The sequence below is a fragment of the Colobus angolensis genome, unplaced genomic scaffold (assembly GCF_000951035.1).
Source record: "Colobus angolensis palliatus isolate OR3802 unplaced genomic scaffold, Cang.pa_1.0 Scaffold167, whole genome shotgun sequence".
Lineage (NCBI taxonomy): Eukaryota > Metazoa > Chordata > Mammalia > Primates > Cercopithecidae > Colobus > Colobus angolensis.
This window is the reverse complement of record NW_012114788.1, coordinates 18,042-34,355: the sequence shown is the minus strand read 5'-3', so window position 1 is coordinate 34,355 and position 16,314 is coordinate 18,042. Positions and strand designations below refer to the sequence as shown.

General features: G+C 39.4%; 1 protein-coding gene across 1 annotated transcript in view; it reads right to left on the bottom strand.

Moving 5' to 3' along the window:
* The window catches only part of NF1 (neurofibromin 1), a 153,417-nt gene that overhangs the window by 127,913 nt on the left and 9,190 nt on the right, over nt 1–16,314 (bottom strand). The window contains exons 10-12 of the mRNA XM_011937627.1: nt 15,086–15,247; nt 14,837–14,940; nt 5,408–5,543 (exon numbers count right to left, since the gene is read on the bottom strand). Of these exons, the coding sequence (XP_011793017.1) occupies nt 5,408–5,543; nt 14,837–14,940; nt 15,086–15,247 (402 nt within the window). The remainder of the gene's footprint in view (nt 1–5,407; nt 5,544–14,836; nt 14,941–15,085; nt 15,248–16,314) is intronic.

Here is a 16,314-nt window from a genome sequence, read left to right as displayed (position 1 = left end):
CTCCTGCCTCAGCCTCCCGAGTAGCTGGGACTACAGGAGTACACCACCACGCTTGGCTAATTAAAAAAAAAAAAAAAAAAATTATTTGTAGAGATGACTTGCTATGTTGCCCAAGCTGGTCTTGAACTCCTGGGCTCAAGAGATCCTCCCACCTTGGTCTCCCAAAGTGCTGGGATTACAGGTATGAGCCACTGTGCCCCGCCATAAAGCTTTATTATATGTAAAGTTTAGACAAGGAATGAAAGATGAAACGAGATGAACACTGTATTCTAAATTACACCCTTTTAAGAAAACTACCTACTTGACTCCTAAAAGTTTTCTTCACATCTTACTCTACAATCATTTGGATTATATGAACAAAGACAGGGCTCAGCCTGATAAGTCACTCTGACAAATAATGGCAAATGTTAAATGAATGCATGTTATATTTTGTACAAATTCTATTCACTGGAACAAAATAATTATGACTCTAATTTTCTTCCTTTTAAATAAATCAGGTCAAGTTCATAGAAGCAGAGAGTATATTCACATTATGTTTGCAGAATGATGTGTTTTTCTACACATACGAACTCAGTTTTCTTTTATCTCAAAAATACTATCTTATCATTTACCTCCTTTTTTCTTTTGAGGTAAAAGTAGTTTTACCATTAAAATTTCTAGGAAACTATGCACAAATATCTAAATTATGCCTGAGACTGCCTAGATAAAAATACGAAGAGTAAAAAAATAAAATTTAGCAACTTTTAGGTAAGATTTAGAAAGTGACACTTTCCCACCATATACTTCTAACAATTAAGAAACACTGTCATCTCTGGGAAAAGAAACCACTCACATTACCTTCAAACAAGAAGCAAGAATGAGGAGAGTCAGCGTTTCCTAAGGCCTTGAAATTAAGTTTCTTTGCATTCATTTATAATTTAAAAAGTAACAATAATAAAATTAGACCAAGGATATCCAATGCAACAAATGCCCACAAATTGCCTTTGGGATAAATCAAACCAAAGGAACACAGAGAATGTTTCAATGTAACTTAATTCCAGGGTTAATTGAAATGAAAGCTATTTTGTGCCAGAATTAGTAGAATGATTTTACAGTGAAGGTCAAATAGGCTGAAGTGAAGATATTCTTAACAAACAGCAAAAGATTTTTGTTTTGCTTTGAAAGAAACAGCTAATAAAAAGTTCTCCAAACTTACTGATTTTTTGTTTTCCTTTTTTTCTTTTACTGTAGCTTTATTCAGTAGGGAGTGGCAAGTTGCCTACAGAACAGAGATGAGCACAAACAAGTCACAGCACCGACTACATACAGCAACAAAAACAATGTTGGCTTGTACATAAAATTACACCATAAAATGTAACACAAATGGAATCAACAAAAAATTAGAAATCAACTAAATTTTGAGGAATGAATTTTAATTCTGGATTTTAATTTTTATTACATTTTTAAGCCAAGCACTAAAACAGCAAGAAATGTTGAGACCCAATCATGTCTACTATTTCTGGCTATGAATCACAGAAAAACTCTCCCCAAGTGAATTTGAGGATATTAAATATTTACATTTTGGTTAATTCCTAGCTTTTGAGAAATTTAATATAAATTACAAGTAGATCACACACTAAAAACATTTGTGTCTACATAATTTTTTCTTGATATGTAAAATTCTTCTCTGTGTATCCTTCAATTGACTTTAAGTTCTTTTTCCAACACCTGGCATTTAATTAAGATCTTATTGAATAAAGAAATAAAAATTATATGGATAAATATAAAAATGCACTTTAGAAACTCTGAATTAAAGACCTCTCTCTCCCTAAAAAAGATTACTCTTATCATTTCACATATTTTTCAATGTTTGCAGGCTACTTCCTGAAATGGTTCTAATCAGAGGAGGTTAAAAGCTCTCCAACATTTGAGAGAAGAAGGTTATCAGCTCAACTAGTAAGAAGCATTAATATTATTAAAGTGAAGAAACTGCAGAGAAAACTACAGAACAAAACTGTAGGCCTGCTTAAAACTTCACATATTACAGTTGACCACTGATCAAAATATCTCAAAAAAAAAAAAAAGCCACCTAAAAAATCCCAAAACTCCAGACACATATTGGCTTCATCTCTCAGAGCTCTTTCTAGACCAAAGAATTCTTTCAAAATTAAAACATTCTTGATAGGACTAGCCTAGGCAGAATAATTACTTTTAAAATACTTCAAAAACCATGTCAGAATTATTTAATCCACAAATAGATGGCATCTTATTTTGGAATTCTGGGCATCCAACACCATAACCCATAACTTGGGCTTTAAGTTAGTTAGACATCCATTCATCCACCCACCCATTCATCCATCCAAGCAGTTATTGTGCACCTAAATGTCAAATGCCATTCTAGGCATTGGGAAATAGCAGTAAAACAAGAAGACACAGCCCCTTAGTTCACCGAGCTTTGTTTCAAACTTTAGACTATATACGAATGTATTAGTAACCATGGTATATAACTGTCATTTAGAGCCTTAAAAATTTGTGTAAACTACTTCAGTTTGGAGAAGGAGATTTACTGAAAAAAGGTGAGATTTATTTAGAATCATAAATTAGTTCTTAGAATTCTCTCACCATAAGAGAATATGCACTCTGGGAATTATTTTATCTTTATTCTAAAACCATCAGGAGAAGTGAAAACAACATGTGAGAAAATGATTTAATTATAAGTCTGACACATGTTCACAGTTGGCTATTCTTATATAACCTTAATCCAGTCAACTAAGGAAGGAAGGTATATAAAGTAATACAGCTGGTTAAAGCATGATTTTAAAAGGCTTAAAGGCCAAGACATGAACTCAAAAAAGGGGCTAAAGTCCAGGGAAGTTTATTAGCTAGCAATATACTCACTTCCCTTTCAACATTTCCCCAGTAGGTCCCAAAGCAGGAGCCAAGGGACTACTATCCCTCCAGGCAGAACACAGAAGAGCAGGAAGGTACACTTGTGCTACTGCCAAAGGCAAAGGGGCAAGAAGAAGTCAGAAGAGGGAAGACAAACAAAAACAAAAGAGCAAATGAAAAGAAAAAAAACTAGGTTTGGGGAGCAGACTCTCTTGAGACCAAAGCTTTTTTCCTATCTTTCTTTCTTTCTTTCTTTTTTTTTTTTTTTTTGAGACGGAGTCTCGCTCTGTCACCCAGGCTGGAGTGCAGTGGCCGGATCTCAGCTCACTGCAAGCTCCACATCCTGCAAGCTCCGCCTCCTGGGTTACGCCATTCTCCTGCCTCAGCCTCCCGAGTAGCTGGGACTATACAGGTGCCCGCCACCTCGCCCGGCTAGTTTTTTGTATTTTTTAGTAGAGACGGGGTTTCACCGTGTTAGCCAGGATGGTCTCAATCTCCTGACCTCGTGATACACCCGTCTCAGCCTCCCAAAGTGCTGGGATTACAGGCTTGAGCCACTGTGCCCGGCCCTATCTTTCTTTCTAATCAGTAAATGTAACATTCCCTGTTACCAATTACTAATTAAAAAATAAAGCCTTATTTAATAACAACACAGCATACTGTCTCTGCTCTTCAACAATGCTTTTACCCAATACTCAAACAATGCACTGATACCACAGTTAATTCATGTTTTTAAAGATAATAATTTTATGGGAAATTTTAACATAATAATCGAGGTTTGTTATTAATATAGGATATTTTATTGTGAAGTGCTCTAAAAAGCATAACATACTGTTTAATAATCACCACATACAGTGTTTAATAATTTATTTTCTATTTTCACTATTTTCCTCCTTTCTCAGCTATGAAAGCTGTTAAGAATCTTGTTTACTTAGGTGGGAGGGATGGGGAAATTTATTTCTTCATTAAATATTTCTTAAGTACTAAATAAGTGCTAAGACCTGTTCCTTTTACATTATCAGAATCATGGTCTGGAAATGGTCTCCAAGTTTGCTGATGATACAAAAAGATTTTTCTTTTAGGATGACAACCACATGAAGAAATTCTACTACAATCTCCTAGACCATGTAATCATGTAGTCAGTCCCCATTCACTTTTAACCAGCTAAAGGCAAAGCCACTGTCATTTTAGAAACCCACTTGCTCTCTGACACCAGTTACTACAAGGCCAACCAAGAAGTCAACCCAGACTATTTTTAATATGTGCTATTTCCTGTCTGCCTAGTTTCATCAATAGAACAATTACTAAATAAAATTTAAAGAGAAACCTGAATACAGCCCAAACTTAAGAGAAGATATTCACTGTATTAAGTTTCATATTATAACTGAACCTCCCTTTAGAGTCAGATTTAACTAGCTGAAAAATTATGTAGGATTTTCCTAAGTTTCCTTGAGTCTTTTTGTAAAGACAGAAAAGTCATGATAAATTAAGAGAGACAATGTTAAGTATGTTTTATCATCTATGTATACTGTGAAAAGCTTTTTTACAGATAGAACAGATACATCTTTAAAAATAGCAATGGGGAAAAAATTCACATAGAGCAGCCTCAAACAGCTTTTAAAATGGTGATTTCAATGATGCTGTTAATGTCTCTAAGCAACTGAAGCCGTGCGCTAAAAAAAGCAAACGGCTGCGATGACTCTGCAAAGAGAGAGACACAAAGACATGGGTTTTGATAACTGTGTATTTCCCTTATACCCGCCCCTACCCCAAATTCCAGACCCACTAATGTTTCTTCCAGAATCATAGTTTCCAAAAGGCTAATGTGCATTTGCAGGATCTCCCTTGGAATAAATAATTCCTAAAACTGCAATGTGCAATTCAAAAACACAGTAGAAGGCATAAAAGAACATAGACCTAATTCCCTCAAGAAGGCCATGACTATGGCTATCTTCTGAATTCAGATGCATTACTTGCAGTGCTAATGTTAGAAAGTCTAATAATTTGGTCTGAATGCTGATGATGCAATATCTCTTTTAAGAAACATGCTACATAAATAAACAGAACAATCAGTCTATCCCGGGAAAACCTGACACAAACTAATTATACATTAATGAAGAAACCAAAATCACAGATGATCAAGCAATTCACAAGGCAAAAAAAGCGAGGAGGAGACCCGCCTTAAGTGTGAAACACCCTGTAAATAATTTAGGTTAATAGACGATAACAACAAAAATCCATAATATGTTCATTTCAGTCACACCCATCACATCCAGTGGATTCACTGCATTTTCAACTTGCTCCCAATGCAAGGAAAATTTAGTATTTTAAAGTCTTCTCTTACTTCAAACTGTTGCCTAAGTAATATTTAAGTTTTTTCAAAGACAATTCCAACAACAATTCTCAATGTGTTCTTCATCCAAACTCACTCAGTATTATAGTTAACCACACACCATCAGCAGCTAGATCCTTCTTTGATAAAGCATTCTTCGTAATTTAACTTTAGATTAATAATGGTAATCTCTAACTGTAAGCATACCTGGTATAAACAGTGGCACACACTTCGAAGTTGAGGGGGGAATTCTGAGGAGGAACTGATGATGGCATGGAAGAACTTTTCAGTCATCTGAAGGAGGTTCCGCTGGTTTTCCTCAAGGCTCTCTGATGGTTCTAACCTACAAAAAAATAAAAATCCTAACACTTTTGTTTCAAACAAATAACAAAAATCACTCCTTAAAGGAGACTCTTAGAGACATTAAGCCAAATGCAATGTGTGGACTTCGTTGGAATCTTTAAACAACCAACTATAAAAAAGATAACTTTGACAGGGCACGGTGGCTTACGCCTGCAATCCCAGCACTTTGGGAGGTCAAGGCTGGCAGATCGTTTGAGGTCAGGAGTTCAAGACCAGCCTGGCCAACATGGTGAAACCCCATCTCTACTAAAAATACAAAAATTAGGCGCCTGCAATCCTAGCTACTCAGGAGGCTGAGGCAGGAGAATCGCTTGAACCTGGGAGGTGGAGGCTGCAGTGAGCCAAGACTGCACCACTGCACTCCAGCTTGGATGAGAGAGCAAGACTGCATCTCAAAAATAAAAATAAAAATAAAAAAAAGACGACTTTCAGATAACTGAAAAAAATTTAACAGAAAACTAGTCTTAGATATATTATTCAGGATTACTAACTTTAATTTGTGTGGAAATACTCAGGCTGTGCACGCACGTGTGTGTTTAAGTCTGTATCTGTTAGGAACATGATCTCTGAGATATGCTTTAAAATACCCAAGCAACAAAAGGGGGAGAGAGGGGACAGATAAAACAAGAATAGCACATATTTTTCCAATTCACAATCCTCTATGTGTATATGCCCATATGAAAAAATTAACACACATATGAATGATGCAGGGCTTTCTGGGGGGGTTGGGGAGGTGGAGGGGTCTGGAGGATGGGGTTTCACTCTTGTTGCCCAGGCTGGAGTGCAATGACACAATCTCAGCTCACTGCAACCTCCGCCTCCCGAGTTCAAGCGATTCTCCTGCCTCAGCCTCCCAAGTAGCTGGGATTGCGGGCATGCGCCACCACACCTGGCTAATTATATATTTTTAGGAGAGAGAGGGTTTCACCATGTTGGTCAGGCTGGTCTCGAACTCCTCGTGACCCACCTGCCTCAGCCTTCTAAAGTGCCGGGATTACAAGCATAAGCCACCACGCCCAGCTGAATGATGTAGGTTTTTAATTTTTTCATCAATAGGAACAAAATGCAACTTTCATCTTTCACTCTACATCATGTTTCTGAGATTTGTCCATGTTGACAGATGAAGATATAGTTCACTTTACTGCATAACAGTCTATTGTATACCATGATTCATCTATTCTCTAATTAATGAACATTAAACATTTTTCACCTTTATAGACACCATTGCAATGAACATTCTTGCACATAAGAGTTTCTCTAAGGCAGCTACCTAAAAATGAAATTTCTGAGTTATTGAGTATATACAGATTTAACTTTACTAGATAACTGCCAAATAGCTCTAAAACTAGTACTGTGTAAGAATTCTTATTCCCCTCCAAACTAGTAGGTGGGAAAAACATGAGGTAGTTCATGTTTTTAACTTCTATTTCCACAGTTCCTACTAAGGTTAGATACGCTTTTAGACATTTTGTGGCCATTCAGGTTTCCCTTATTTTGAACTGCATTTCACATCCAGTCTGACATTTCTAACTGCTAAATGTCCCCTCCCCACTGATATCTAAAAATCAGTATGCCCCAAATTAACCGATTTTTCCTCATACTCGTATGTCTTATCCTGTGCCCTATGTTATCAAAAGCACTATTACTTTCTTAATCACATCATTCAGGCCATCTCTGATGTCACTTTTTCCTGCTCTACTTCATTATTCCCCATATCCAATCAGTGTCGCTTTTTTTTCTTTTTTTGAGACAGAGTCTCGCTCTGTTGCCAGGCTGGAGTGCAGAGGCACAATCTCGGCTCACTGCAACCTCTGCCTCCTGGGTTCAAGCGATTCTCCTGCCTCAGCCTCCCCAGTAGCTGGGACTACAGCCAAGCACCAACGCCACGCCCAGCTAATTTTTGTATTCTTAGTAGAGACAGAGTTTCACCATGTTGGCCAGGATGGTCTTGATCTCTTGACCTCATGATCTGCCTACCCCAGCCTCCCAAAGTGCTGGGATTACAGGCATGAGCCAGCACGCCCACCTCGGTGTTGCTAACTCTTATCAGTACCACCTCTAAACTCTGGTGTTGCGATTAAAGGAAGAGATTCCACAGGCAGATTTACTAGGTTTAAATTTCAGCTCTATCAGTTATCGATCATTATGAGCTTGGTCACAATCCTTAAATTCTCTGGGTGTCATTTTTTCTCATCAATAACACAGGAATAATAATGCCTGCTTTATGTAGTTTAAATTTTACCCAATAGCAATCAAATTCACAAACCTTTACTCTCTAACTAGCCTAATCTGAACTCTCAAAATACATCCCTTATGAAACTCAACACTTATCTGTTATGTGTTTTACCCCTCTTACTAAACTGTAAGCTCCTTGAAGGAAGTGTTTACCTATGTCCCCTTAAAGACTAGCACAGTGCCTTACCACAGCAAGTACTGAGTAAATATTTGTTTTAACAGATTAACTAGTAATTTTGTTTCTATACTAATTAACGTATTACAGAAACGCTTTGGACACTTAACGTCATTGCTAGAGCATTGCTAGAGCATTGCTTAAGGAATCTAGAGATTCCTTAAGAGTTTGCTGTGTGGTACAGCATTGAATACAGTAAGAGTTCAGAAATTAGCATGGACTGCAAAGCAGGAAATATTTCATTGAACAGGCGAGTTCCAAAGGAGGCACAGAATTTGCATAGACAAAAGAAGTAAGGGTATTTCAGAAAGAGAAAGTAGGTAGGGCAGGTAATCAGTTCAATCCAATAAACATTTAGTGCACATCTACTATTTGCCATCTTAGTGTCAGGTGCTGAGGATTCAACAATAATTGCCTTTCCACCTTTTCAAAAAGGAGAAAGACATACACAGCAGGTACTCCACACTAAGTACTCAATACAATAACTCAAGGATATTGTGATAAACATATATTTGGTCTCTGCTCCTGGTTCCTGACACATTGCTCTTAAAACCCTTGGAATCTCTGGAAGTGCTGAGTGTCTTTTGTATGATAATGAGATGACCAGTGGCTGGGAGGCCCTAGGGAGCTTCAAGACGGGGCTAGTCACCAGAAGGACCAAGTTATGATTAGAAGGTTGAGACTTTCAGCCCCACTCCCCAACTTCCACGGAGAGGAGAGAGGCTGAAGGTTGAGTTTATCACCAACCACTCATGATTGAATCAATCATGCCTATGTAATGAGGCCACCATAAAAACCCAACGAACAGAGTTTGAAGAGCTTAAAGGTTGCCAAACACACAGAGGTGCCTGGAGGATAGAGTATCTGGAGACAGCATGGAAGCTCTAAGCCCCTTCCCACATGCCTTGCCCTGTGTGCATCTTTTCCATCTGGCTGTTCATCTGTATCCTTTGCGATATCCTTTATAGTAAGTAAGCCCCCTGAGTTCTGTGAGCCATTCTAGCAAATTAATGCAATTCAAGGCGAGGCTGTGAGAAGCACAGGTAACAACCTGTGGCTTGTAATTGGCATCTTTAGTGGTGGCAATCTGACTCAGCCCTTATTCTGTGGGAAATCTGATGCTCACTCCAAGTAAACAGTGTCACGGTTGAACTGAATCACACGGACACCTGGTTGGTATCCACTGGAGAATGGCTGATGATTGTTAGGAAGCCAGAGGAGGAAAATGAACTTGCAATATGTGGCTAATTGAAGAGACTGTCTAAATATGGGGATTATATGCAGGTAGAACGTTAAGATACAACAGTAATCCAAATCTTAGATATGGAGGCCTAGGAATTGGTGGGTATGAATGAGATTAACAATTTCTTTAACAAGGCTCAAAGAGACTGCTAGAAACTCTGACAATTGCCTTTTTTTTTTTTTTTTTTGAGTCAGCATAGCAGCAGGAACACTGCAGTCCATTTCAGGTTTCCCTATAAAACAATACGTTCTAGCCACAGTGCTCTCTTGCTTCCCACACACCAATGGTAACCTGTTGAATATTCTAGTAATTCTGAACTACAATGAACATCTGTGTTCAATTATTCAAGTGTTCCTGTGTATAAAACTTTTCGCTCAAGTTGATTTTCAAAGAACCAGCTTCAGAATTGGAGGTGGAGCAAGATGGCTGAATGGAAGCCTCCAGGGATCGTCCCCTTTATTGGAACACCAATCTGAACAATCATCCATACAAAAAAAGCACCTTCATAAGAACTGAAAATCAGGTAACTAAACAAAATACCTGGTCTTAACATCATATTAAGGAAAGAGGCACTGAAGTAGGTAGGAAAAACTGTCTTGAATTACCTATATCACCCTTCCTTCACCTCCTGGCAGTGGCCCCATGGTGTGCAAAGAAAATCTGCATTTGGGGGACGGACAGTGCAGTGATTATGGAACTTTGCATAAGAACTCAATGCTGCCCTGTCATAGCAGAAAGCAACACAGGGCAGAGCTCAACTAGTGCTCCCGGATGGAGAACTTAGAACAGACCTAGCCAGAGGTAAATTACCCATCCCAGTTGTTGAAATCTGAGTTCCAGCAAGCCCTACCACCAAGAGCTCAAGTGCCCTGAGGTCCTAAATAAACTTGAAAGGCAGTCTAGGCACACAAGGACTGCAGTTTCTGGGTAAGTCCTGGTGCTGTGCTGGGCTCAGAGCCAGTGGACTTGGGGTAGACCTAGTGAGACAGCCAGGGCAGCCAAGGGAATGCTTACATCACCCCTCTCCCAAACCCAGGCAGCTCAGCTCAGTTCATACTATCCAACTACTATCCATACTGTCCAACAGAGACACCTTCCCTCTGTTCAAATACAAGAGTGGAGAGAGTGAAGAGGACCTTGTCTTGCAACTACCAGCTTAGCCACAGTAGGAGAGGGCACCAGGCAGAGTCCTGAGGACCCCATTCTAGGCCCTAGCTCCCAGACAACACTCCTAAACAAACCCTGGGCCAGAAGGGAATCTGCTCTCTTAAAAGGAAGGACCCAGTCCTGGCAGAACTCATCACCTGCTGACTAAAGAGCCCTTGGCCCCGAATAACCAGCAGGGATAGCCAGGCAGTACTTGCTGTGGTCCTTGGGTGAGACTTGGGAGAGACATGCTGGCTTCAGGTGTTACCCAGCACATTACCAACTGTGGTGGCCACGGAGACAGACCCCTTCTGCTTGAGGAAAGAAGAGGTAAGAATAAAAAGGACTCTGTGTTGCAACTTGGGTACCAGCTCGACACAGTGGGGTAGAGCACTAAGTAGGTTCCTGGGGTCCCAGATTCCAGGCCTTGGCTCCTGGAAGACTTTCCTGGACCTGCCCTGGGTTAGAGGGGAGCCCCATGGCCTTAAGGGAGAGACTCAGAACTAGCAGCATTCACCACAAGCTGAATGAAGAGCCCTTGAGCCTTGAGTGAACATCAGTGGTAGCCAGGCAGCTCTCACCATGGGCCTGGAGCAATGGCAGCCATAGGAAAAGACTCCTCTGCTTGAGAAAACAGGAGGGAAGAGTGGGAAGGACTTTGTCTTACAGCTTGGGTGCCAGCTTAATGCTTAGCCGCAGCAGAATACAGCACTACGTAGATCTCTAATGTACCCAACTCTAGTCACTGGCTCCTGAACAGCATCTCTGGACCCATGGAAAACTCACTGCCTGAAGGGAAGAACACAAGCCTGGCTGGGTTTGCCACCTGCTGACTGTAGAGCCCTTGGGCCTTGAGTGAACATAGGTAGTAGTCAGGCAGCAGTACTGCAGGCCTTGGGCAAGACTCAGTGCACTCCCAGTGGTGGTGGCCACAGGGCTGCTTGTGTTGTCCCTCCCCCAGCTACAGGCAGCTCAAAACACACACACACACACACACACACACACACACAGAAAGAGAGAGAGAGAGAAAGAGAGAGAGACAGACTGACTCTGTTTGTTTAGAGGAAAGTAAGGGAAGAGAACAAGAGTCTCCGTTTGATAACCCAGGGAATTCTCCAGGATCTTACCCAAGACCACCAAGGTGGTACCGCTAAGAGTGTACAAGAGCCACAGCATTACTGAGCTTGGAGTGTCCCCTAAAGCAGATATAGCTGCAGTGACCAAAGACTTAGATAACAACACCCAAGTGCCTTCAAATACTTGGAAAGCCTTCCCCAGAAGGATAGATACAAACAAGCCCAGACTATAAATACTACAAAAATACCTAACTCTTCAATGCCCAGGCACTAATGAACATCCATAAGCATCAAGACCATCCAGAAAAACATGACCCACCAAACGAATTAAATAAGGCACCAGTGATCAATCCTGGAGAGACAGAGATATGTGACCTCTCAGACCGAGGATTCAAAATAGCTGTTTTAAGGAAGCTCAAGGAAATCCATGATAATGTGGAGAAGGAATGGGAATCCTACCAGATAAATTTAATGAAGAGACTGAAACAATTACAAAGAACCAGGCAGAAATTCTGGAGATGAAAAATGCAACTGACATACTGAAGAATGCATCAGAGTCTCTTAAAAGCAAAACTGATGAAGCCGAAGAATTAGTGAGCTTGAAGACAGCCTATTTGAAAATACACAGAGGAGACAAAAAAGAATAAGAAAAAATGAAGCATGCTTACAAGATCCAGAAAACAGCCTCAAAAAAGCAAATCTAAGAGTTACTGGCCTTAAAGAGGAGGTAGAGGCAGAGGTTGCACCATTGCACTCCACCCTGGGCGACAAGAGAGAAACTCCATCTCAAAAAAAAAAAAAAAAGGAGGTAGAAAGAGCAGTAGAAAATGTATTCAAAGAGGTAATAACAGAGAACTTACGAAACCTAGAGAAAGATATTTATCAATATTCAAGTCCAGGAAGGTTACAGAACACCAAACAGATTTAAACCAAAGAAGATTAACTCAAGATATTTAATAATCAGACTCCCAAAGGTCAAGGATAAAGAAAGGATCCTAAAAGTAGCAAGAGAAAAGAAACAAATAATATACAATGGAGCTCCAATATATCTGGCCCTAGACTTCTCAGTGGAAACCTTAGAGGCCAGGAGAGAGTGGCATGACATATTTCAAGTGCTAAAGAAAAAAAAAACAACTTTTACCTTAGAACAGTATATCTAGTGAAAATATCCTTCACATACGAAGAAGAAATAAAGACTTTCCTAGACAAACAAAAGCTGAGGGATTTTATCAATGCCAGACCTGTCCTAGAAGAAATGCTAAAGGGAGTTCTTCAATCAAAAGGAAAAGGACATTAACAAGCAATCAGAAATCATCCGAAGGTACAAAACTCACTGGTAATAGTAAATACACAAAATATTAGAACACTGTAATTGTGGTATGAACTACTATTTTGAGAAGACTAAAAGATGAACCTTTTAAAAATAATAACTACAGCTTTTCAAGACACAGATAGTATAATAAGGTATACATAAAAACAACAAAAAGTTAAAAAGTGGCGAGATAAAGTTAAAGTGTAGAGTTTTCATTAGTTTTCTTTTTGCTTGTTTGTTTGCTGCTTTACGCAATCAGTGCTAACTTGTCATCGGCTTAAAAGAATGGCTCTAAACTATTATTGACAAGCCTCATGATAACCTCAAATCAAAAACATACAACAGATGTACAAAAAATAAAAAGCAAGAAATTAAAACATACAACCTGTGAAAATCACTTTTACTAAAGGGAAGGCAGGAAGGAAGAAAAGGAGGAAGAGAAGACCACAAAACAACCAGAAAACAAATAACAAAATAGCAGGAGTAAGTCCTTGTCAATAATAACATCGAATGTAAATGGACTAAATTCTCCGATCAAAAGACGTAAGAGTGGTTGAATGGATTAAAAACAAACAAACAAACAAACAAACAAAAAACCCCCATGACCCAACAATCTGTTGCCTACAAGAAACAGACTTCACCTATAAGGAAAAACACAGACTGAAAATAAAGGAAAGAAAAAAGATATTCCATGGTTGGGCGTGGTAGCTCACACCTGTAATCCCAGCACTTTGAGAGACCGAGGGGGGTAGATTGCTTGAGGTCAGGAGTTCGGGACCAGCTTGACCAACATGGTGAAACACTGTCTCTACTAACAATACAAAAATTAACCAGGCAACGTGGTGGGCACCTGTAATCCCCGCTACTCAAGAGGCTGAGGCGGGAGAATCACTTGAACCCAGGAGGCAGAGGTTGCAGTGAGCCAAGATTGCGCCACTACACTCCAGCCTGTGTGACAAAGCAAGACTGTGTCTCAAAAAAAAAAAAAAAAGCCAAAAAATAAAAAATAAAAAAAAACATACATATGGCAAATAAAGTCCTAACTGAAAGACAAGCACATCTTAACATGTGGCTTATAAAAAGTAAGCATAAGAAAATCAGTTAAAATTTATTCACTTAACAAATATTTATAAAATGTTCACTATAAGGCAGACACCATGCTAAATACTCATGGAAGGATATAAAGATGTAAAAATGTGTAAGAGCCAACAGTCTAGAGGGGAGATAAACTCATAAACCGTCCCAATTGTTACAATGGTGGTGTGAGGCACAGAACAAAGCATATTTCTTTGTTCATGGGTAGTACCTGGTAACAGGCAGAGAAAGCTTAACAGAAATGGTGGTTTAAACTGTACTCTGGGCTGGGCATGGTGGCTCACACCTATAATTCCAGCATTTTTGGAGGCCAAGGCAGGCAGATCACCTGAGGTCTGGAGTTTGAGACCAGCCTGGCCAACATGGTGAAACACCATCTCTACTAAAAATACAAAAAAAAAAAATTAACTGGGTGTGGTGGTGCACACCTGTAATCCCAGCTACTCAGGTGGCTGAGGCAGGAGAATCACACGAACCTGGGAGGCGGAGGCTGCAGTAAGCCGAGACTGCGCCACTGCACTCCAGCCTGAATGGCAGAATGAGACTGTCTCAAATTAAAAAAAAAATGACAAATAAATAAACTGCACCCTACATTACCTATTAGCCTCTTTCCCTTCTCCTAAGTCACTCCTCATCATAGGAGAAGTGAGTTAGAAAAAGAGTATGCATGCAAGTGACTGTATATGAATATGCAAATGCATGGATAAAGGACAGTGGAATAGACTTAACTAGTAACAGTCTCTGGAGGTGGAAATCAAAGACACCTTTCTCCAGTCTATCCCTGGATCTAAGGCAAATAAAAAAAAGGATACCTTAAAAAAAAATTACAGATATCATTAAAGTATATTTGTATATAACTTTTATAATTAAAAACTAATTTTAATGATCAAGGGGAGAAGGGGCCTTGCTTCATGCAGTGTTAGTAAAAAAGAAAACAAAACAAAAGAAAACAAAAAAAACCAGAGCAGTTCTATGTGAAAAGATGACAAACCTGGTAGGATCCACTTCAAAGCTAACATGTTGCCAATCAGAGGATGTGATCACAATTCGTAATAAAGGATCCAGGAGTTTCTGTAGATAGGTAGCACCATATACCTACAGAAATGCATGAGTAGGAGTTGATTATGCCTGCTCCATATATTTCACCTTAAAAGAAGACAATCAGTCCTGCACATTCTGTACATAATCATTACTTGACATACATCAGCGCACACATGCACACAAAATGAATGATACAAACCTTGAAACAGAACGTCATTATTTTACTGGCCAAGCTGTTGCCTCGGAAAAGAGTCTGCATGGAGTCTGCCAATTCTACTTCTTTAGAAAACATGTTCCAGAGCAGTTGGTAGAGTAAATGCCGAGAATCAAACAGAGTAACCAGAACTCGAGCTAGTTCATCCTGAGAACAAAACAAAATCAGCTTAGTGCAAACAATCCAATTTTTGTTCTTAGGTAGAAAGCTAAAGAGTAGCAAAAATGTAAACCCAAAGTTGACAACCACTTGCTAAATTAAGGCAAATGGTGACTGATTAATATTTATCCTGAGATTTAACTGTGTACATTGTTTATGATAGATGACTATATACCATGCCTACGATAGCTGTTAATTCCAAGGATTAACTGGTGAAAGCTATTGAGAGAGGCCTAGGCTTTACCAGGAGACAAAACCTCCAAGATTCAGCTCAAATTACATCACAAAATGAAAGAGAACAGAAACAGAAGATGACAGCGAAGAATTTAGTTTGATTTGTACAAGCATTTGCACAGAGCAGAAATAAGACTGAAGATCAGAAGAGTTCTACTCTCTTCTCATACAGTCAGGGGAACTCAGTGAATACTGAATATATACTAGGCAGAGACATGACAAAAACAGAGACTATAGGATTTTTGAGAAATCAGGAAGAAAAGGAATTGGGCATTCAGAACCTAGAGATCAGTCAGATTTACATACAAAGCTAGGGGTGTAAGGATGAGGGCTGAAATTCCTATCTATTACCTAAATGACATCCTTTATAACTCCCTGTAGTAAAGCAGTTTGGGGTACACTCAAGAAAAAATGATCTAATGGTAAACCACTGTTTAATCACATGATAAGAAGAAATTTATAGAGAATAGGGGTAGCTATAAAAAGATGCCTCAATCCTCAAGCAGTAACAACAAAGGCCAGGATCATGGCCCATAGCTCTCTAATTCTTGCCTGATCCTAGGATTACAATAATGTGATAGGTGAGATCTGGCCTAACAGAAAATTCCTTCTCAAAGTCATTTAATATAAAACTCAACGAATTAAAGCTACTTGAACTTAACTGATTTTTTTTTTTTTTTTTTGAGACCGAGTCTCACTCTGTCACCCAGGCTGGAGCGCAGTGGTGTGATCTCGGCTCACTACAAGCTCCACCTTCCAGGTTCATGCCATTCTCCTGCCTCAGCCTCCCAAGTAGCTGGGACTATAGGCACCTGCCACCA